General features: G+C 39.1%; 1 protein-coding gene and 2 pseudogenes across 1 annotated transcript in view; 2 read left to right on the top strand and 1 right to left on the bottom strand.

The window, feature by feature from the left end:
* Window positions 1-22333, top strand: part of LOC133978509 (uncharacterized) — a 455381-nt pseudogene that overhangs the window by 160120 nt on the left and 272928 nt on the right.
* The window catches only part of LOC133978510 (zinc finger protein 208-like), a 355630-nt pseudogene that overhangs the window by 270150 nt on the left and 63147 nt on the right, over window positions 1-22333 (bottom strand).
* eeig1a (estrogen-induced osteoclastogenesis regulator 1a) overlaps window positions 7713-22333 on the top strand; it is a 37239-nt gene continuing 22618 nt past the window's right edge. Inside the window, exon 1 of the mRNA XM_062416808.1 lies at window positions 7713-7855. Coding sequence (XP_062272792.1) covers window positions 7713-7855 — 143 coding nt within the window. The remainder of the gene's footprint in view (window positions 7856-22333) is intronic.

Genomic DNA, 22333 nt, shown 5'->3' with positions numbered 1-22333 from the left:
GGGATTTATTACAAGACAGTGTGAAACTGCAATGGACATAAAAAAATACAGAAAAGGATTCATTAATTAACAATGCAGAATAGCCTGACATATACAAGTTAGCTTATCATGGCTCATTCATTAATACACAATTCATAATAGCTTGTCGTATATACAAGTTAGCTTATCGGTCAATTCAACGGTCGCTTGAAGCCTGAAATCTACCGTTATACGGCATCAACTGTCATACGTGCCAACAAAGTTACTCAAAAATGTTGCTAAACGTTACGAATATGTCACAGACATTAACAGTATACATTCTAATGATTATATTTGACATGTTTACTTACTTATTTTTCCACTCAAAGGGCTATAAACAAATATAACTAACTTAACAACTTAATGTAAAGACGGAGCGTTTTTCCGTTGCCATGACACTACCATGCTCTTATTGTGACGCATGTAAACAAGCAACTTCCGGTTACGTCACTTCCTGTTGCTTGCTATTGGCTGAGGCTGCAATACCAACAATAAATGAAAGAACTATGCCCCCTAATGGCCTGGGAGTTCTAGCAGTAAATAAACAGTTCCAATACACCTCATGTGCACTGTCAAGACACCAAACGGTCTTAAAGCTCTCATGTGCGGGCCAATATGTTTTCCCACAGGTGTTGCAGAGCTAAAGGTATGGCTTCTCAAGTGCCTTTTCAATCCTGACATGTGACAGAAGTACCCCCCCCCCCCCCAAAGTATGAATTGCCATGTGCTCTGAAAACTCGAAGGCGCAAAACTTGACATAGCAACAGTAACTAAGGGGGGCGGGGCTTAGCGAAGGGTCAGGCGGTGAGTACAGGTTAACCAATAGTGAAGATTCGGTAATAACATGCGCCTAACTACTGTTTGCATCCCGACTGGAGACTCGGAATAACATTTTTAAAAAGCTGCGTCACGTGCACTGTAGGTTTTTAACATAGACTGTATATAAAATGGACGTAACATCCGTGACGTCACCCATTGTTTTGTGGACTGATGCTCGGAGGCCAATAGTATCGGATCTGAGCAGCGCCATCTTGGAAATTTCCGGTGCATGCTGGGAAAAATAAAAACAAGGATTCTACTTATATGGGCATCAGGAGGAGCAAGAGGCGCCCTCCTGAACGTGTGGACCAATCAACCTGTCAATCACGACGTAGCCACGCCCTAATGCATACCCTGCTTTATCGTCAAATATAACATCAGGGAGGCCAAAATGTCCCAAATGAACATCATACTGCATTGAAGAAGGCTTTAAACTAGCGATTGAGACCATAAACACATTTTGAAAACGTTTACTGAGGTTAGAAATCAAGTGAGAAGTTGGTGAATTCTCCATTGACTTGTATAGAGACGGAAGTCCTTTTGACACCAAAACGGTCGCCCCCTGGTGGCCTTTTGATAGAATGCAGTTTTAAGTTACTTCCGTGTTGGCATCATTTCAGAGGACTGGAACTTAACAGCGTGACACCGAGCAGGAAGCTAACAATACAGAGTAGTCGTGTTCAGCAGCATCTTTAGCAGGAAGATAAGGGCGCAGTTAAATTAAATAACGATGGCCTCCCTTCAGCGTTTTAGAGAGTTAATTAAGGAGCGACTAGCTGTTGCAGCTGAGGAAGTATTCACAGTTGTTCAGCAAACTGTCGCCGATTACGAGGAACAGTATGACCGTCAGCGCAAACTGGTGGATATCGCCTTGAAACCAGAAATAAGATTACGCAGACTAGGTTTGTAAAGGTTTTTAACATTTTTAACACCAGAAATGGACGAGTCAGCAGGATTTGTTAACTGCCACAGTGGTTAAAAGATGTTAACATTCACAAGTTCAGACATGTCCTCATTCAAGGGTTTTTCTTCTTTTATGTAGAACAATACAGAAGACTATGATGAACAACCCCCACATTTCAAATAAATGTATTTTGATTATAGAAAAGGAAATTTCTTAATTTTTTTGATGTATTTGATTCTACATTTATTTACATACTGTCACAGAAATACAGAAATTTAAAAAACGAATTAATATATAAGTAAATATATGTATAAATAAATGCATGTAGAAATACTAAAATAGATACATCTAGTAATACAGAAATAGACATAGAAATAAGTTAATAAATAAATGTAGAAATAGATAAACACGTGTAAAAAAAGATCTAGCCTTTTTCATTGTCAAAATGTTGTTTTTTTCCCTTTATATAAGACAAAGGTATAAAAAAAAAAACCCCACATACACCCAGAATAATGAGCTTAATTTCCTTGGATGTCTGCATCTTTTCTTTACCCTTTCCCCCTTTTGTCACTCCAGAGCTCCCACAGCAACATGTCTGTAATGAGGAGGACATTCCTGCTGACCAGCAGCTCTCCAGTCTGGACCCAAAGGACCCAAAGCCTCAGATTAAAAAGGAACAGGAGGAACCTTGCATCAGTCTGGTAGGAGAACAGCCCATACTGAAGGAAGAGACTGAGATCAACAACAGGGAAGACCAGACTGGTGAGAAGACGTTGACATGCAAACTGTGTGGGAAAGCTTTTAGACTGTTTATTGACTTGACAGGGCACATCAAGAGAGCCCACAACGATGAACAGGCATAAAACCACAACAGCTGATGAAAAATATTGTGCCATTGTCTGAAGTGTTGAGGCACATTAGATAACATACAAGGAACTAAGATGAATACAGTTTTGCAATAGCTACATCTTTGTAATTGAACAGAATAAGGATTTGCTAGTTTCATGAAGTATATTTTTAGGTTTTCAGGTTTTTCCATAATGTTACTGTATTACTCATATTGCTGTTATCAACAGTATTTCTTTGAAACAATCATAATCCCACAAATCTTTGAAAAATCCAGGAGTGCACAGTGGTAGCTGTCAAACTGATGGTGTTATGTATGTTTGAACTGTTTTGTTTTTATTGTTGTTATCAACAGTATTTCTTTGTAAATCATAATCTCACAAATCTTGCACTACATTGACTGTCAAGCTGATGGTGTTCTTTTTTTACAGTATTCACAATGTTCTGTTTTTATACACTACCTCAGTTATATGGTGGGTTTTGAATTCTCTGGCAGTCTGTCTTGTGTTTTCATCCTGTCATCTAAAGTCCTTTTTTTGTTTGCAGAATTTATATTTTATTTTCAATGTCCCTTGTGACTGGTTGTATTTGCTACAGTTTTTGTTATCTGGGGCTTCAGATGTGACACAAACAAATCAACTGCTGTTACTATGTTTTGTTCATCATAAAGACATTAAATATTTAAAAAGAAAAAGAAGGCTGGAACTCATTTCCAACATTTGTTAATGTTGTTAACTTTGGTACACTACCTTTAGATATCAGGAAAGTTGGCTCGCTAAATATCTTTAAAAGGAAGCTAAAAATGTATCTCTTTACTGTCTCCATTAACTAACTTTCCCCCTAAGTCTGCTTCACACTAAAGTCTGAAAAGTTAAGGTTAAAGAAAACCACAATAACTGGTTAGTGACTTGTGATGTTTTAACTATTATTTTATTAACTGCTCTTTTTTATGTGTCACTGGGTTTTACAATACACACACACAAAAAGAAGACATGGCATACAAACAAACAATAGAAAACCAATCTTTTTTTTTTCTTTTGGTGTGTGGCTCTCCGTGTCGCCCCCGGTAAGAAGTTGCCCTGGGCGACTGCTAATATCAAAATCTGCTACTGGAAGGAAAGTCCAACAATGTGCAGACAGTGCAAAAGGCTGATTATAACGAAAATCTGTTACAGTGAGTGAGTCAGTGAGAAGCGATTAATGCGATTCTTTTAGAAATGAACACGCTATGCTTGGCCCTTAATCGCATCACGATTAATGCGTTAATGCTGACAGCCATAATATTTATATATATTCTGTGTACAGTGGGTTTTTTCTGTGCAGGTTATTAACAAAAGAGGAAATTGTGTATCATTGACTGCAAAAATTCATTTTTACTTTTGTGCTTAAATACATTTCAGAGCCTGCACTTTCTTACTTTTACTTGAGTAAAGGAGTTGAATCAGTACTTCTACTTTTACCATATATATATATATATATAGCTGCTGGGTGTGTTGAGTGAGCTAGGAGAGCTCATTCAGACTGTGAGGTATGTTGCTTTAAATTCAGCAACAATATCTTAAGTATAGTGTTAATGAGCAAATAACTGCTGCTGCTGACAAAATATATATATATATATATATTTATTTTTTTGTCAGCAGCAGCAGCCAGAATCGGCCTGCCGAGAGGTCCAATCCGGCCCAGTTTCCTTCTTCCTCTTTTCCTTCCTTCCGTCTGTCCTTCCTACCTTTCTTCCTCCCTGTCTTCTTTTCCTTCCTTCCATCTGCCCTTCTTCCCTTCCTACCAACGACAATGGCCTTGTTTCCATCCTCATCCTCCTTGACCTCTCTGCTGCCTTCGATACCATCTCCCACCCCATCCTGCTCTCCCGTCTCTCTGAGCTCATTGGCCTCACCGACACTGCTCTCTCCTGGTTCCAGTCTTACCTCTCCAACCGTAAACAATACATCACTCTGCAAGGCTCCTACTCCACCACTGCAACAGTTAACCATGGTGTCCCCCAGGGATCTGTCCTTGGCCCCCTCCTCTTTACCATCTACTTGCTCCCCCTCGGTCAGATCATCCGCAACCATGGACTCAGTTTCCACTGTTACGCAGACGACACCCAACTGTACGTCAGCACCAAGCCCTCCTCACAACTCCCACCAACACAACTCAACAACTGTCTGCACGATATTAAAACCTGGATGACCAACAACCTTCTGAAACTCAACACCAACAAGACAGAGCTCATGGTGGTGGCCCCAGCACCACTGCTCAGGAAGGTTGGAGACCTCACCCTGGTCATCGACGGCTGTCCCACCTCCCCATCTCCCAAAGTGCGGAACCTGGGCGTGATCCTGGACCCCACACTCTCATTCAGTTTCCACATCCAGAGCATCTCCAAATCTGCCTTCTTTCACCTCCGTAACATTTCAAGACTCCGGCCGTCACTCACCGACTCAGTCACCGAAACCCTCATTCATGCATTTGTCACCTCCCGTCTGGACTACTGCAATGGTGTCCTGTCTGGGCTCCCCAACAAAGCCCTAGACAGATTGCAGTATGTCCAGAACTCAGCTGCCAGGGTGTTAACCCACACCAAGCCCTGGCAGCACATCACCCCCATCCTCAAGAAACTCCACTGGCTGCCAATCAAACAACGCATCAGCTACAAAATCCTCCTCCTCACCTACAAATCACTTCACTCACTGGCACCCAAGTACATCACCGACCTCCTCCACCCGTACACCCAGTCACGGTCCCTGCGCTCCACCAGCAAGGACTTACTCTGCACTCCCCGCACCAGACTCAAGACCTTTGGTGACAGGGCTTTCTGTGCAATTGCCCCTACCCTTTGGAACACCCTGCCCCCTCCTATCCGTTCCGCTACTTCTCTGTCACAGTTCCAAAAGTACCTCAAAACACACCTCTTCTCTCTTGCCTACCCTCCCTAAACCCCCACCCTGCCCTTACCCCCCTATTCCCACTCTTGTAAAGCGACCTTGGGTATCTTGAAAGGCGCTATATAAATCGAAGTTATTATTATTATTATTATTACCTTCCATCTGTCCTTCCTACCTTTTTCATCCCTGTCTTCTTTTCCTTCCTTCCTTCCATCTGCCCTTCTTCCCTTCCTTCCTTCCTTCCATCTTTCCTTCCTGTCTTCTTTTCCTTCTTTCCATCTGCCCTTCTTCCCTTCCTTCCTTCCTTCCTTCCTTCCTTCCTTCCTTCCTTCCTTCCTTCATTCATTCCTTCCTTCCTTGCTTCTTGTCTTCTCTTCTCTTCCTTCCATCTGTCCTTGCTCCCTTTCTTCCTTCCTTCCATCTTTCCTTCCTGTATTCTCTTCCTTCTCCTCCTTCTTTTCCTTCTGTCTTTCCTTCCTTTTAATGATCCGGCCCAAATTAGATCAAATTGGGCTGTATGTGGCCCTTGTATGAAAATGAGTTTGACGCCCTTGGTTTAAAACAATGCAACAACATAAATGAATAGTGGAGAGTTTCAAGACCTTATTTAACTTGACCAATATTTATGTACAACTAAAACTGTATTAAAACACTAAGTTTCAGCTAGTACTCTATTTTACATCGAAACAACATTCATTTTCATCTCACATCAAATCAACAAAACAGGTTTGCATTTCTTTGGTCGTGTGAGAAAATAAAGGAAACACCAGTAGTTGCGGACAGTCACCACGCGGTGGCACTGTTTCACCTCTCCGCGGCTGCAGCGTGACAAGCGGTGAATGGTAGTCCGACAATGAACGTCAATTTCACAAAAGCAAGCTACTAAAAACCCGGAAGTTAAATATATGCCTTTTAAAAAATAAAATCCATAAATGTACCTAAACTTTTCTAAACTAAAATATTTCTGAACTGTCTAACTCTAACTTTAAACTTTAACTAGTTTTAGTTTAATCCTGTAGCGTATTTTTATTTATTTTTGTTGTTGTTTAAAAAAAAAATAACAATAATTTTTATAAAATGTTGAAAAAGGAAAATCAGATACTTTAATCAGAAGTTTGAAGTTTGAAGTTTTTTATTTTGCACAATAATAAGACAAAAAGAAAAAGATAAAGTAATAGCAACAAAAGAAAGGTGCAAGGTAGCGGCAAGAAACCCAAAAGGGCTTATACATGGCCTCTACCTATATTAAAATTCACAAGTTAAATTAAAAACAAGTAACTATGAAATAGAAAAAAAAGAAAAAATTAACATAAAGCATAAAGCAAAATTATAATAATATTAAAAAATAGAAATTTAAAATAAAACAAAAGTGTAGAAATGTGTATGAGTGTGTTGTCTAATTCTGTTTAATTCTAATAGTCTTTCAAAAGGTTTGGTTTAATTTAGTTTTGCTGGAGGTAGCTTTTTATATCCAACGTGATGTGAAGGAATATTTAACAAGGAGGGAAATTAAATAAAATATTTTCATCTTACCAAAGATCATATGTATCTATACACACTCTGTTTTATTTTATTCAGCACTGGTCTTTTTTTAAACTGCTGCTGCTGTTTTTTAATTGTTCTTATGTGTTTCTCAGGTAGATTGGTCCCGAACAATGCAATTTTGTTCCACTGTATGTATTTAATAGAGATGGTTAAAATGACAAATAAATAAACTTGAACTTGTTTGTTTGACTTTTGCTGCAGAGTGTTAATCAGAAGAATGTTTGTATTATTACATTTGACTACTTTTGATTTACTTTTATTTTGCAAAGAGGAAAGCTCGGAAGTCATTTTTGCGTTACATTGACGCCGCAAAGCAAAGTTCCTCCTCTGCACTGAGAGAAAACAGACGTGAAGTGTTTTTTTTCTGTCATTTTATGTTGCTGAACCGCTGTTGACGAAACTCCCAGGTCCCGAGATGTCTCCAGGTTGGCTCTTTGTCACTTTAAAACCTCAAACATTAACATTTTCTCTCCGTTTTAACGCACATTTTTAACCCCGTAATGTTTTGATTTGTTTCCAGATTTCTGTGCTGAATCACGTCTGAAGAAGCGGAGCCTGCATGAAAACACGAATTAAAACAACAGACGTACTATAGAGACGATTCATTCAACCAGGGTTTCTAATTAAGTGTTTACTTCGCTCTCTTGTTAAGTTTTAATCGTGGTTTTTTTTATGCGCGTGAAGACAGTAAAACAATGGCCTTCTTCGTAAAAAAGAAGAAATTCAAGTTTCGGACCAATCTGACTCTGGAGGAGCTGACCGCTGTGCCTTTTGTCAACGGAGTTTTGTTCTGCAAGCTGCGGCTGCTGGATGGAGATTTTGTCGCCTCTTCCACAAGGTAAAACACGACATTAAACACCCTTAAACATCACTTCACACATGCAAAATAGATTTAACAGGCATTTTAAAGCATTTTTCTTATGATTCAATGCAATTTGGAAATGATTTACCTTTTACTTTACCTTACCTTTTAAGTCACTTTAAAGCACCCACATGAGCTTTAATAGCATTTATTGGGCTATATAGTTAAAGTTTTGACTTTCTATATGATTCATGGATTTTTCCAACTTCTGTGGTGAGACTGTAATGCTCTGTATCATATTCAGACTTGTATATAATGTGTTTCTTTGCCTTTTCCACAAGGTAAAAATGACATTAAACACCCATAAACATCACTTCACACATGCAAAATAGATTTAAGAGGCATTGTAAAGAGTTTTTCTTACAATGAATGCAAATTGTACATGATTTCCATCTACTAAAGTCACTTTAAAGCACCTACAGGAGCTTAAAGAGCATTTTATAAAGGTATATATTGATTTTTAAAAACAATTTAATTAAATTTTTTTACCATTTATATAATTCATGCAGTTTTCCAACTTCTGCGGTTAGATTGTAAAGCTCTGTATCATATTCAGACTTGTATATAATGTGTTTCTTTGCCTCTTCCACAAGGTAAACATTACATTAAACACCTATAAACATCACTTCACACATGCAAAATACATTTAAGAGGCATCGTAATGTGTTTTTCTTACGATTTAATGCAATTTAGACATGATTTCCCTCTACTAAAGTCACTTTTAAGTACATACATCAGCGTAAAGAGCATTTATGGAGCTGTAGTGTGAACTTTTTGACCTTTTTTATAATTCATGGAGTTTCGGTGGTGAGACTATAATGTTCTGTATAGTATTGAAACTTGTATATAAATACGTTTCTTATGCTAAATAGTAATATTGGGATTTCATGTATTGTTTTTACTTAATTAGTCCTCCAAAGGACTAAATGCTTTGCTGATGCTTCATTGCAGATTGTGCAATAGGATTAATATGACATCGTTAGGGTTTTAAAGTTGCTACACTGCAGTAAAAGTATTCCAGCTTTGTATTTGCACCAACTTCAGTTTTTGCAGATCAGCTTCGACTGGATAATAAAAGACTTATAGTTTTTCTCTGAGTCAGGTTTAAACGCAGGGTGTTGTCATGTTAAGTGGCTGTGTATTTGCACTGGCATCTTAACTGGACAACTAGACTAAACACATCAAAACCTCTAAAACCAGCTCACATTGGTTACATTTTCACAGCTTTATTCTGCCTTAAATTTACTGTTAATGTCAGAGTTCAATGTCTTTTTCTGATGTGCTCTCTGTTTAAATGACTCTACAGTCTGATGAACTAGACTAGGCTTTCTGGGCTTTTCACATCCTCATTCGTGTCCAGATTTTCCTTCCCAGACATCAATAACATCAACAACTTTCATCTCCTATCCCCTTCTTTGTCTTTGAGTCACCAGATGAGATAATATTGCTTTGAAACACACATCAGATGTCTGTTCCAGTGCTTTTACGCTTGTTAATGGGCAACGATGGAGAGTCTGAAAGTGAATCTGACTTTCATAACCTCATTACGGATGTGGAAAGCCTGTTGAAAGAGTTGCCAGGTTGCAGCATGAAACACAATTTCCCAAATGTCACGGGCAGTTTGTGCATTTGTGTTACAAGTTAATGTGTAGTCCTGATTTTTAGTTAAAGTTAAGCTTATTTTTGCAGATTTTTCTCCTCTTATGGCATGTTTACATGTGTTTAAAGTACCTCTGGATGCTAAATAAGTAAGAAAACATCACATAAAACTTATTTTCCAGCTCCTTCTTTTCAAACCTTATTTGAAGCACAAAGACTGCCTTGCTCCTCTCTCTGTCTGCTACTCTCTCCTACAGACTCTGACCTACTAAACTCACCTCAACTTGTAAAACAACACAGGGCATTATGTTGTTAGCTGGCTAAGTGTTTTATTGGCAGAGAGTCTCTGCACCACCACTAACCCAGTTTTCAAGTGAAAGGATAGGCCTGATTTTGATCTGGACTCGTTGCGTAAAGGTTGCTCCACTTCCAGCAGTTCAAACAGGAGGAAAATTAATACGTTTTTGGTGTCATAATGCTTTAATCAACCCGTTTTTTCCTTCTTTTATTGAGGCATTTCAAACCCAGTCGGTACCTCGAATCCAGAGTCCACACAGGTCTTTAATACTTCAAATCCCAGCGCTGACAGATGAGTATGTGTGAGAACGTTTACTTAGTTAAAGTGGATCATCCTCTTGTTTGTGGAGGTTTCTCCCTGTTCTCAACAGATCACGATAATCTCAATCAAAGTTTTCTTGTCAGCGGTTGTTATCGTCGTCTTTAGCTTTCATCATCATCAAAAGGAGAGCAGATTGGGGAGTTTGAGTTACGCAAACACTTCAGAGGGGCGGACATAATCTCGCTGGTGGAGTGAAATCTCAATGGGTGTAACCAGAGAACTTGATTTTTGTTGTGGAAGCCAAGTTTACAGCTGTTGTTTCTGCTATAGAGAAGTCAGAAAATGTTCATCCCGTGTTTCCAGAGCCTATAATGATGACTTCCAGCTACTTATTTTCTATAAATAGTAGTTAAAAAGCTCCCAATGTCCCAAACCTTGAGGTCAAGAGTTGCAAGGTAGGAAGAAAAAACAACATATTCCTGCTGCACATTTTATTTTTGTAACTCTTATTTTAAAGTTGCACCAACCAATAGTGTAATAATAACATTTAATACACTTAATAATGAATATTTTAAGCATTAAATAACAATTATTACCAACTCTGCAGCTCTACAGAGTGTTTTTAGACCCTTTTAACTCAGTGTTTTGGTTTTATTTATGGTTCATTCTCAATGCTTTCATCGTCCTTGTGTCCAACAGCTGCTGACAGATGTTTTCAACAAACAAATGCAGTGTATTATTTGCTGTTTTATAGCAAAAACTTGGATAGTTTTACCTCTTAAAAAGATTCAGATGCAGATTCATTTCTCGTCACAACTCACATGCAACACTAAAGGATCAAAAAACAGGAAACCTCAGACCACACACAGCTCCACTTCTACATGAACATGTTACCACAAGCATGTAAAAACCAATGTTCATCATACAGGCGTAAATAAACAGCTTCAACATGATGATCTCAGTTTGTCAGAGGTTCTGAGAACTTCATATTGTTCTCTTTAATTTATTTATATTAAAAGAAAACACTCGGGAATAGTAATAGTTTATTGGATCAGTATCTCTTCTTTCAATTTTATCAGATTGTTATGTTACCAAACATTATGGCTCTTTGGCTTTGACATCCAAGGTTTAGCTCATCCAGTGAAATGATTGTTTCTGCCTTCAGAGGATCACAATCTCATAAAAATGTTTATTTGTCAAAGTTAAACTCCGATCTGTTGAGAAATAACACGCTATATCTTCCCTCTCTGCACTCCCTGCCCCCCTCCTCCCTCTCAGCTCCTGTCCTCTGCAGCGAGGACAGAGATGTCCGAGGTCACTCTCCTCTCTGAGTGTTATATAACAGCTCAGATTCCCTCCCTCCCATCTCAGTTATCATCTCTGTGACTGAAAACAAGGCCCTCTCAGAGGAGGAGTTGAGGACGCGGGGAGGCACTCTCCACAGCGGACAGAGATTAGGGTTATGTCACAGATCTGACAAACCGGGTCTTTGTGCAGGTCTGGCCGGGGGCCTCGCCTTGTTGTGGGTCGGGAACAGTGGGGGAATTAACAGCAAGCTTATCCAGTGGACCGCGCTGCCTGGCATGAAAACCTTCCCGGAGTGAGTCCCTGTTTGTTCCAAGTCTGTCTAGAAGCACAGAGGATCACATGCTGCGAATGTGACCGATGCGTCAGGACAAGTTTTGTTTGGCTTGTCCGATATCGGTCAGTCATTGTCACCCACCTTTGACGTGACACAAGTTCAACTGCTGCAGAAGAACACTGTGGAAAATGTGTTGGTTCTCAGAAGTTATGGCTCTCCACTGTTACTAATGCATCCCATACATGTTGTGTGTCATGACCTCACAGGGCTGCACACAGTTTAGAGAGCTGAACCAAAAGAAGAAATGACATTTTTTGCTTTGGTTTTAATTTGTGAGGGTGTGGTTATTTCACAGTAACTGAAAACAATATTTTGACACAGCAAATCAAATCTTACGTAAAGTGATAACCTGGCAGTCTTATCATGGGCAGAGCAGACGGTCACTCTGAGCCTGATTGCCACCTGATACACAACACAAGAGCCACAGAGTCTGAATAATGACCCACATCAGCTTTCCTATCAAAGTCTCCTTATGATCTAACTCATGTGGTGCACAAACCATCTCCTTTCTTCAATGATCACGATGAGCTGATCTATCTTACTACAGAGCAGTTGATGGGATAGACGAACCTCAAGTTGGGCAGTTCTTGTGTTTGGCTCGTCAATTTTCAAGCAGGAAAAAATGGCGGCATGGTCAAAAACGTTCTCATATTACGGCCAAATGGTACACTAAAACATTTGAGGAGAGAAATAGGTGATAGATACAGTAACAGAATCTTGATTCATATTTGATCAGCACTACTTAGTTTGTCAGTTTGATCTGAGTTTCGTGAACCAGGTGCGTTGTGTTGGATGGACTCATTTGCATAAAGTTGAGATTGCGTTGTGTTTATGCGCATACAGATGTGGCAAACAGTCTAACAACCTGCTGTGCTGTCTCAGTCTCACCACGTAGCTGTAACTCCTGCTCTCCATAGAAAATGAGAAGAGAATCTGTCGACTCGGCATACGCATTACATACATGAACACGTCCTGCACCTTGTTGAACGAACCACCAAACAAACCCTCACCACTAACTGCTAACTCAGCATAACCAGCCTAGATAGCTAATTAAACAGCAGATGTCACTTTAGATCTGTTAGATGCTACTTTGGTTGATGCTCGTCGGTCTATTTCAGACTTAGTAAAGCACAAACACATCATGAGCGTCAATGTTTCTAGATGGACTAAGGTTCCATCCTGATAAGAATAAAATACAGGACAGAAATCTAGATATTTAAACAAAGACATTCAGGGTCAGTACAAAATATTTTATTTTCTATCCTTCTGCTGTTCAGTCTAAATCTACAGTAAGACCCTGATTAAAACGCATTTCTCTTGTTTTCGATGATGTAACCTGTTTATTGACTGATGTACCACGGGCAGACAGAGGACCTTTGTGATTCGTCTCCCTCGGTTCAACTTGAGTGTTTACAGTTTTTAGTGATATAATGTGAGATAGTGCTGCTCATTTATAACAGTTGGACACGGCAAACACAAAGAGCAGCCAAAGGCAAAAGGAAGAGTTACGTAAAATCCTCAGTGCGTGTCGTTTATTTACTTCTCAGAAGTGCAGCTGCAATACTTTTAACATTGGAATACCAGGAGAAATTACATAAACTTAATCAGCATTATATGTTTTTATTATGTTGCACATAACAAAAAATACTCAAATAATTAATAGACTATATGTCCAGTCATATCCATTGATAATTGAGTGTAGGCTTTACTCGATTTAGCACCTGAGCTACCTTCATTTAGCACAAAATCTAAAATATTGTGATATCCGCTCCAAAAAAAACCCTTGAATCTGCCACAGTATTTTCTCTACTCTCTTGAAAATTGAAAGAGCATTTTTAGTATCAGGAGTAGTATCACCATTTGGAGAGTGTGCAGTATATCCAGCTGGCTTTACAGTATATCCACTCAGTCAGATTTGCTGATGTGTTTTTTTTACCCTTTGCAGCTTCAGAAACCATATGGTCTCCATCGTTTTCTTGGCAGAGAAAACAACGACTTGCGCTGCGGCACGAGTTCAGGCTTCATCAGCTCTGTGTTGTTGTTTTTGATTTGACGCTTAGCCTGTACATTTTGGCAGTTGAATAGATATTTTTATACATGCTTTTCCTGACTATTCTAGACCCCAAACATTTCATGAAGCTATTGATTTAAAGATACAACCGCAGCAACTTGACTGGTAGTGTAATGAAATGTTTCTCTGGTCCTGCAGTGATCATATCTGATAGAGAAGCAGTAGGGGGGGGGGAGATAAAAGCCAAGAGAATAATATAATGGGGGATTTTTGAGAATAAAAAAACAGGAATGTGGGAGCAGTTAGAGGCTAAAGACACAAGAGAAATGAAGAGGGTGTGACTGAGTTCAGAGAAGTATGAACGATGTCAAGCTCTTAGAAGCTGCAGCGAGTGTTTTCTGATGTAGCATTGTGGACAGATTGCGACCGTTTCCTGTTCAGATACTGATCCATGACGCACGAACATACACATACAGTGTTTTCATGTTTTCAGAATGAGGTTTTAACCACATACTCTCACGCATATACAGATACATACCACTATGAGTATTATAGGGTCATATGATATGTTCATTTTTAAACATTGGAGTCAAAAGCTGGAGTTTGCTGCACAACTAAAAACTAATTTGCGGAGATGACTTCAATTATAAAACACACTTATAACTGATACAAAGAGAAATGCTTGTTACACCATGTACAGTATTTTAGCCAATGAATCAATTAGTTGTCAACTATAAAACTAATCCCCAACTGTTTTGATGACTGAATATCTTTTGAGTTTTAGTCTGTTAGTCAGGAAAGAAGAAGACATTTGAGTTCGTCAGTCTTGACTTTGGGAAACAGTGATTTTCACTGTGTTCTAACATTTTATAGAAAATCATGATTTTCCCTCTACATTAGTTTATATAATTTGTTGTTTCCTCAATGGCCCTTTGAGGTAAAATAAAGGTTAATAAATGAATAAGTACATAAATACATTTGCTTAAAATTATCTAATGGACACTGTTGCAAAAGCTACTGTACTTCACTTTCACCTTTTCTTAGAGCATCTGCAGTGATGATCATGTATTAAATGTTATTGTAGCTGACATGAGCAATGGCCAAAATGATAAAGATTACATGCCAGGTTATAAAACATTTGAATTTCCCTCATGACTTCTGCCTTCAGACCCGAGGGACTTTGTTGAATTGATCTGAAATCTATTGTTTGCTTGTAACTGATGAGGAAACAGACCAGTTGTGTGCTGTGTCGTCAGACTGTGTCAATGAATAGTGTTCGTGCTTCTGGCAGGACGGTTCAGGATGTAGTTCTCGGGACCCTCAAGAGTACCAGGAACGTTTGGGTGGAGCTGATAGGGGGGTTTCCTTGCTGTCTCTAGGCCAGGCGTCACCAACACTTGACTGGAGTGAATTGTTTTAAATAGTCTTGTTTAGATTATTTAAAATGTTTCATTTCCAAGTTCTCATTAATCTTTGTATTCAACAGCAGTTATAAGTAAGATGATGGCTTTGTTGTTTTCCTAACAAAGTCACAGACACTTTTTCCCCAAACATTGTATGGCCTTTTCTGACAGTATAACAGCAGAGACAGACAGGAAAGACTTGAGAGGAAGTGATGATATGTAACAAAGGTCCCTGTCAGAATTGAACCACTGTTAACTTGCGCTCACATGTTCCACACATGTGCAGTCACTTGTAGACTAGTTCATGTCTGCACAGACCTGAACTGTGTAGAAATGAGCAAAAGGAAGAAATTTACATTAAGAGAAGCCTCAAGATTACAAAAAGAAAGATTTGGACAACACGTATCAGCAGTACTTGAGGTAGAGGAGTTGGGATGTGCTGGTCCTCGGAGTGAGTTGGATAAAATGCTTTTTCTGTAGGAATGAAGCTACCAATTACTTTCATTATCATTATTATAATCTGCTGATTATTACTTCGATTAATTGATTAGTAAGTTGTTTGGTCTGTAAAAGTGTTTTAACCAAACCCTGATGTGACATTTTCCAAAGTGAAGATATTTAGTTTGTTGTCATAGAAGACTAAATAAACCAGAAACTGGAAGAAGCTGGAATTGGAGAATTTTGGAAATTTTTTCATAAAGAATGACTCAAAGTGGTTAATTGAAATTGTGATAATAGTGATTCAGACTAATTGTTGCAGTGACACTTCTGTGTTGAGCGTCCATACTGGGAAAACATTAACATGTGATGAAGCAGCGTGTTGGCTTACATGCTGTAGAAAACGTGTTATACGCTGCTGGTCTGTGTTGCTGATGGCGTTAGTTATAGTCTCGCAAAGTGAGAACACAAACAAGCTGTTGTTGTCAGCTGGTCTCTTTAGTGTGTGTCAGCCTATGGGTGGTGGCTTTAATCTCATGGGTCGGCCCTGCTGTGACTGTTGTTCAGTCCCGTCACCTTCTGGGATTCACTTCGAACCAACTTGACTACAGTTTGTTTCAGTTTCAGTGATAGAACAGAGAAATGGTTATCATTGCTTCCTCTGCTGTCGGTGTAGACAGTGATGTCAAAGAGAAAGAGACAAACCTCTTTTTTAAAATTCATTTCGGTTGTATTTATATAGCGCTAGGGCTGGGCAATTAATCGAAAAATAATCAAAGCCGACATTTAGAAACTCTAATCGACTTAATCTTGCTCATGTCAATTAATCGTGGTGTTCACTGTTGCCATGACAGTAAAGGTTGCATATCTTTAAGGAATTTGAAAACTTGTGTCCAGTGATCATTTGAACCCAAACCATGATCTTTACATAGTTCTAATCAAGTAAACTAGACATTAACCACAGCGTCACACCTTAAAACATCATTATTTCACTCGCTAAAGATCCTCATGTGTGAGGGCAGCAGTGTAAAATACAAGACAAAAGAAACTGTGAAAATACATAATTGTTCATCAAGGGTGGAGATAATCGTTCATTAATCGTAATCGAGGTTAAAAGTTCAATTAATCGTGATTTAGATTTTTGCCATAATCGCCCAGCCCTATATAGCGCCAAATCACAACAAAAGTTATCTCAAAGCACTTTTCACATAAGGCAGGTCTAGACTGTACTAAACCTTACTAGACCGTAGTTTTTCCTCCCCAGTGTCGCAGTAATGTCACAAGCCTGTTAAAATGATCTTAAGATAAAACACAAGTGATTTCTGCTTCTCAGAGACTCACAACATTGAAGAATACTTTCATTTTTGTCTTTATTACATTAAGAGAAGCTGTAGTATAGCCTGATGCAGAACCCAGACAAAAAAAACATGTGTTTTGCATTGCTTAAACCCCCCATGTTGTCCTCGGGTCAAATTTTACCCGGTTTAAAAAAATGCTTTTATATCAGAAATATGGATTTGTTTTGTCTGATTGCCTGAAAATCACATATATAGTAAAAATGCTTCTTTGAAGGTTTTTGGACTTTAATGATGTTGGATCTGTTTCACTCTTTTCTTCACTCTTACATCTATAGATTAAATATTATAGTATAGTAATAAATAATAAAAAAAAGTCATTACTATTATGTATTGACTGCTGTTCTTCTCGTCCTTCACCGATAAGGTTGGCAAACTGGGTTATAAAAGAGTTTCTTGTAACAGGAAACCAGTAGACAGTTTTTGTCAACTAAAGTGTTGAAATTAACAGTTCCTGTGACGTAAAGTTTCGCTTTTTTTCACCTGGTCGAAAGTCGTTTAAACGTGTTCAACCTTTTTGCTGTGTAGGTGAAGAGAAGAAACAAGTGAAAAGGAAGGAAGAGTTGGTGGGGAGAGTGAGAGATTGACCGGGATGAGCAGCTTTTCAACAGCTGTTTCCTGTTTTCCCTCTCACTTTTCCAGCCGTTAGCGTTTTGTTGGGGTGTAGAAACGTGTGTGTGTGTGTGTGTGAGAGAGAGAGAGAGAGGGAGGTGTGTTTGTGTGTGTCTTTGGGACATTATTCCTCTGTTATCTGACCAGGTAATCACAATGAACTTCCTCCATACAGGGGAATTCCTGTTGAATCGATTATTAGAGTCCTCTAAGATTGACCTCAGTTATTCTTTGTGAGGTTTTATTTACCCCAAAATGATTAAAGTGCAACATAATTGAATTCCATTGACTAAAATCTACTAAAAAAACTTTCCAACCATACAAACAGAGTGTGCCTCATAGAAAGATCCAAATGTTTGGTTTGGTTCCAGCTTGAAATGGCACGGCTCCCATTGTTTTCCTCTTCTCAGTCATCACAGATGTGGAGTTAACTGCTGATAACTGACTCAGGAGAGCCGCAGCGGATCTCATAAAAGAGCAAATTGGATTGCGGCAGTTTAAATCCTGCAGTTTTCAATCCCACTGATGAATGAAAGATGGCATTGAACTGAATAAACAGCTAATAAATACGAGTACTTAAGCCGTCAGTAGAAGCAAGTTTTTTTTCTCGAAATGGGCAAATAGTGCTGAAATGACTTTTAATTTCAAATTGGCTAAACAATTAATCGTTTATCAAGCAGAAACTCCAAACTTTCTCTGATTCCAGCTTCTTAACAAAAAGAGAAATTACTACTTTTCTCAGTTTTAATTGTAAATCTTTGGGTTTAACACTGTTGGTTGATATTGAAATATGTCACTATGGACTCTTGGATAAGAACAATGAATTGATTGATTAAACAAATTATTGGAAGAGTAATTTTTTAATGAAAAATGAGAGTTAGTAATGCCATTTGTAGCCCTGCAGTATCACTAAAATAGCAGCCTGGTGCACTGTTCACTGTGCTGCATCGACCGTCATAATATCAACATGTTTAACATACAGGACTACTGACGGGGGTCCGTGGGAACACCAAACATAAACTTCTATAAGAAACTACCATCATAGCAAAATGTTAACTTTTTTCTTCTCAAAACATATTAAGTTATGTAATTAATGTCATAATTCAGATTCATATTATTATTTTAGGGTTAGGGTTAACCCTTTCCCACTGAACCCCTGGGAGGAGCTGTATTTATGTCCGTCGACAGAGTACGACAACTTCAAGTTGGCTGATGCACCGACACTGTGTGATACTCTAAATTAGGACCCATTGTAAACATGAACTCAAGTGCATATGGGCAGAATTGGGTGCTTTTGACTGTGGCCTCACAGTACAAACATATAAATTCATCAAAAGTCATTCAATGATTGCAATGGAAAGCACCTGTTAGATAAGACAAAAAGTAAATCTCAGGGGCCTGAAGGTACCCCAGTCAGTAGGATTAATGTGAATGAAAGACTTTTATATGTCTTGATTCTCCCTCTACCTCATTCTGCAGTGAAAAAACAAAACTATGCACTTTATACATGGTGGGAGGTTCAGTAGTCCGACTACAGACCCTTTCTGTGGACCCCAGGGAGTCTAGAGATCACTTTGAGGAAGCTTATGAAGATCCAAATAAAGAATAAATAACTATGCCTTTTTTTGGGAAGACAGTCAAATATGACCAACAGCAACTTGGAAAGAGCAGTGCAGTAATCCTAGTGTTGTACTTTGTTAAAGATGGATGGTTGGAGGGTCAGAATCGATGCAGCAGAGTTCAAGATTTCCTGACTTTTATTTCCAAGCTCAAAAAATACATCATACATTTCCCATAATGCAACTCCATATTTTCCTCTGTTAGATCCTCCTTTGCCTTACCCAGTGAATACCAGCATCTTTCAAACTTCACTCCCTGATGCACTGAAGACATTATACATCATTATACGTCACCTTTATGTGTAGAATTGGAGGATATAAGTGTGAAAGCTTCTTCTCAGGGATTTCTGGGTCTTGTCCCTCCTCTACTCGTTCACACGGTTGTTTGGGATCAACCCCCAGACATTTAATGTACAGGAACATCTCCTCTGACTCTTGGCCCCCGCCGGTCTTGTACTGACGTCATCGCGCCGCTGCAGGATCTGTCTGCTTCCTCAGCACTCTGCTAGATCAGGCTGTTTATCTTGAGCCCTCGATGTGACCCGACTCGGCCCCGGCCACTGTTTGTGTTTCTGCTACAGCGGCCGGAGCCCCCCCACCAGGAGCCACGGCCACTGCAGCAGCCAGGATAGGATAGGAGATAAGGAACCCCATGTAAGCTGCGCCGCTCAGATGTTGAGTCATCACATGCTGGGGGTCCTACAGAGGGCAACTCCAATCAGGGACTTGATGTTTATATTTCGGGCTTTTGGCTGATTTTAAGGGTGTAATCACAGCAACGGTTTGTTTTCTGAAGTCTGAACTGAAGCTGAGAGGTTTAACTTGTTGTTGTGTTTGTTATATTTGCTTCAGTTACTTTATTTTCCCCCCAAAATAACAAACCAACAAATACCTTTAAAACAGAAAAAGCAGTAACAGTAAAGTTTTAATAATGTGAACCTTTTTGCCAGATTGCAGATTATTCTGACTCCAGTTCTTATAACTTTAGCTCAGCATGATAGACTTTATTTTTTATAATGAAAGGTTTTCCGAACAGCGGGAGAAACTGATTAGTAGATGTCAACGGGAGTCAACTTGGAGGCCTGAAACCACTGCAAGCCTCAGAGGTTTAAGCCTCAGAGGTTGTTTCCATCTCATGGTCCCGGCTTGGATAAATGTTGTCTGGTGTCTGTGTTCGACTTCATTCATAGAACAACTGAAGTACTCATGTATGGCACCACTTTACGACAAGGGGAGGCCAGCTCTCATTTGATGACCTTTTTTAAAAGTAAAGGCTTTGTTCTTAGCTCTTTTTAAAAAAGACGAGAGAAAAGAGAGAGACAGTTGTGGTGGTTGAACGAGTGGCAGTAAAGAGAAGAAACGTTGTCAATGAGAAAAATAAAACATACATTTCTGATTATTTCATGCCTCTACATTTAGGTAGGGATGGGTATTGATAAGATTTTATTGATATCAGTGCAATTATCGATTCTGCTTGTTGGTCCAATTCTTTATCTAATCCTTTATCAATTCTTTGTAGTGAAACTTAAATAATCTATTTGACTCTAACATACAAGGGTTATGCAGCTACTTGAAAGACCTAACGGTAAGACTTGAGTGCCATGGAAGTTTGACACTTCATAGCCAATATATTAAACTTAAATAAAGTGATGTTTGTATATTACAGGCGGGGAGTTCCGGTCCTCTGAAATGAAGCCAACGCGGAAGTAACTTAAAACTGCATTCTATCAAAAGGCCACCAGGCGGCGACCGTTTAGGTGTCAAAAGGACTTCCGTCTCTATACAAGTCAATGGAGAATTCACCAACTTCTCACTTGATTTCTAACCTCAGTAAACATTTTCAAAATGTGTTTATGTTCCCTAAATCTTACTAAAAATTGACCTCTGCAAGTGAGAACTTTAGGAAGGTAATGATTCCCAGAAGAATTGGTTTTAAATTCATGGGGTGAAGTTTTATTAACTGAAAATGGATTTCTTCTATAATTGCTTGATATTTGCGGTGGCCTTGTGGTCACATCGTTACACTGTGAAACCGCCAACCTTCTTCACATGTTTCCTGTCTGTGTTTCCACTTAATCTCCACCAAAATAACCTTTTAAGAAATACTTCATATCCTCTCTTCCTCTTCTCAATTAAAACCTCCAAAAAAGACTCAGTTTTTCTGTCTCTATTGGCTCCAGTGTTGGATTTTCTGAGGTTTTTCAGCCCTTCAGCTTCTATTTGCTTTCCCTACCGCTTCCTAATCTATCTGCTGGATGTTACGCAGTCGCAGGAGTATTGTGTTCCACTTTTTCTTGGCCTAATTGCCTTTTTAGCCCTTGGCCTCGTTACACGTTAATTTGCGTGTAATTCTCGATGATGTCGCAATTTGAGCCTGTTCTACTTTCTCAGTGAAAGGCAGTAAAATGTAAATGGATTACTAATCTTGCTGTTTTGAGCTGTGTTTTTGGTTTTGGGTCAACAAGCATTTAACAGTGGTGACAGTGAATTAAATGCAGATTGTGTTGTCATGGTAGAAATCTCACATTTTTCTCATTTGCTTCCGCTGCTGCTGCTGTTGCTACGACTTCAGGATGACGTGTGTGCGAAACATCGACTTTTCCTCTGCTCGCAGCTGTCGGAAATTATGTTATGAAGTTATGAAGGGGGGAACAGCAGGTTTTTGTTTTTCTTCCCCGTTTTTTAAAATACACTAATTTGGTTCAACTGTACAACAAAGATGAAAGCCTCGCCCCTGCTGGACACATGCATGGAAGAGAACGTGCACAATGACGGCCTTTGTAGCAGTTTTTCTTTCTTTCTTTTTTCATTTCGGCCTTCAGTGAGTCGTCTGTTTATGTGAGCTCTGTTGAGCTGTGGTGAGAGCAGCTCCAGTGTCTGTCTACTGTCACTGTGGCCTGGTTAAACTAAACTGCAACTTTGCTGCTTGGCTGCTTTCACTGCGCAGTAGAGCTGCAGAGCTGCTCCTATCTCCTCGTCTATTTTTGGATGGGTGAAGTTTCTTTTGTGAAGTTTTGATACAGTGTTAAAGCCTCACAATGCGTCAAAAACATCCGATTTAGGCCAACTAGAGCCTGCATACCTCCACTGAGGCTGCAGCTCAGTCCTCTTAATGTGTTATTGTAGCAACTTTTAGTCAATGTTGACCCAGCCTAAGATTCCCCTCATAGAAAGAGTCTATACCAAGTTTTGAACCACAGATGTGTTTAGAAAGCA

The sequence above is a fragment of the Scomber scombrus genome, chromosome 4 (genome assembly GCF_963691925.1).
Source record: "Scomber scombrus chromosome 4, fScoSco1.1, whole genome shotgun sequence".
NCBI lineage: Eukaryota > Metazoa > Chordata > Actinopteri > Scombriformes > Scombridae > Scomber > Scomber scombrus.
The sequence above is the reverse complement of the archived record's forward strand: the minus strand, read 5'-3'. Positions and strand labels throughout refer to the sequence as shown.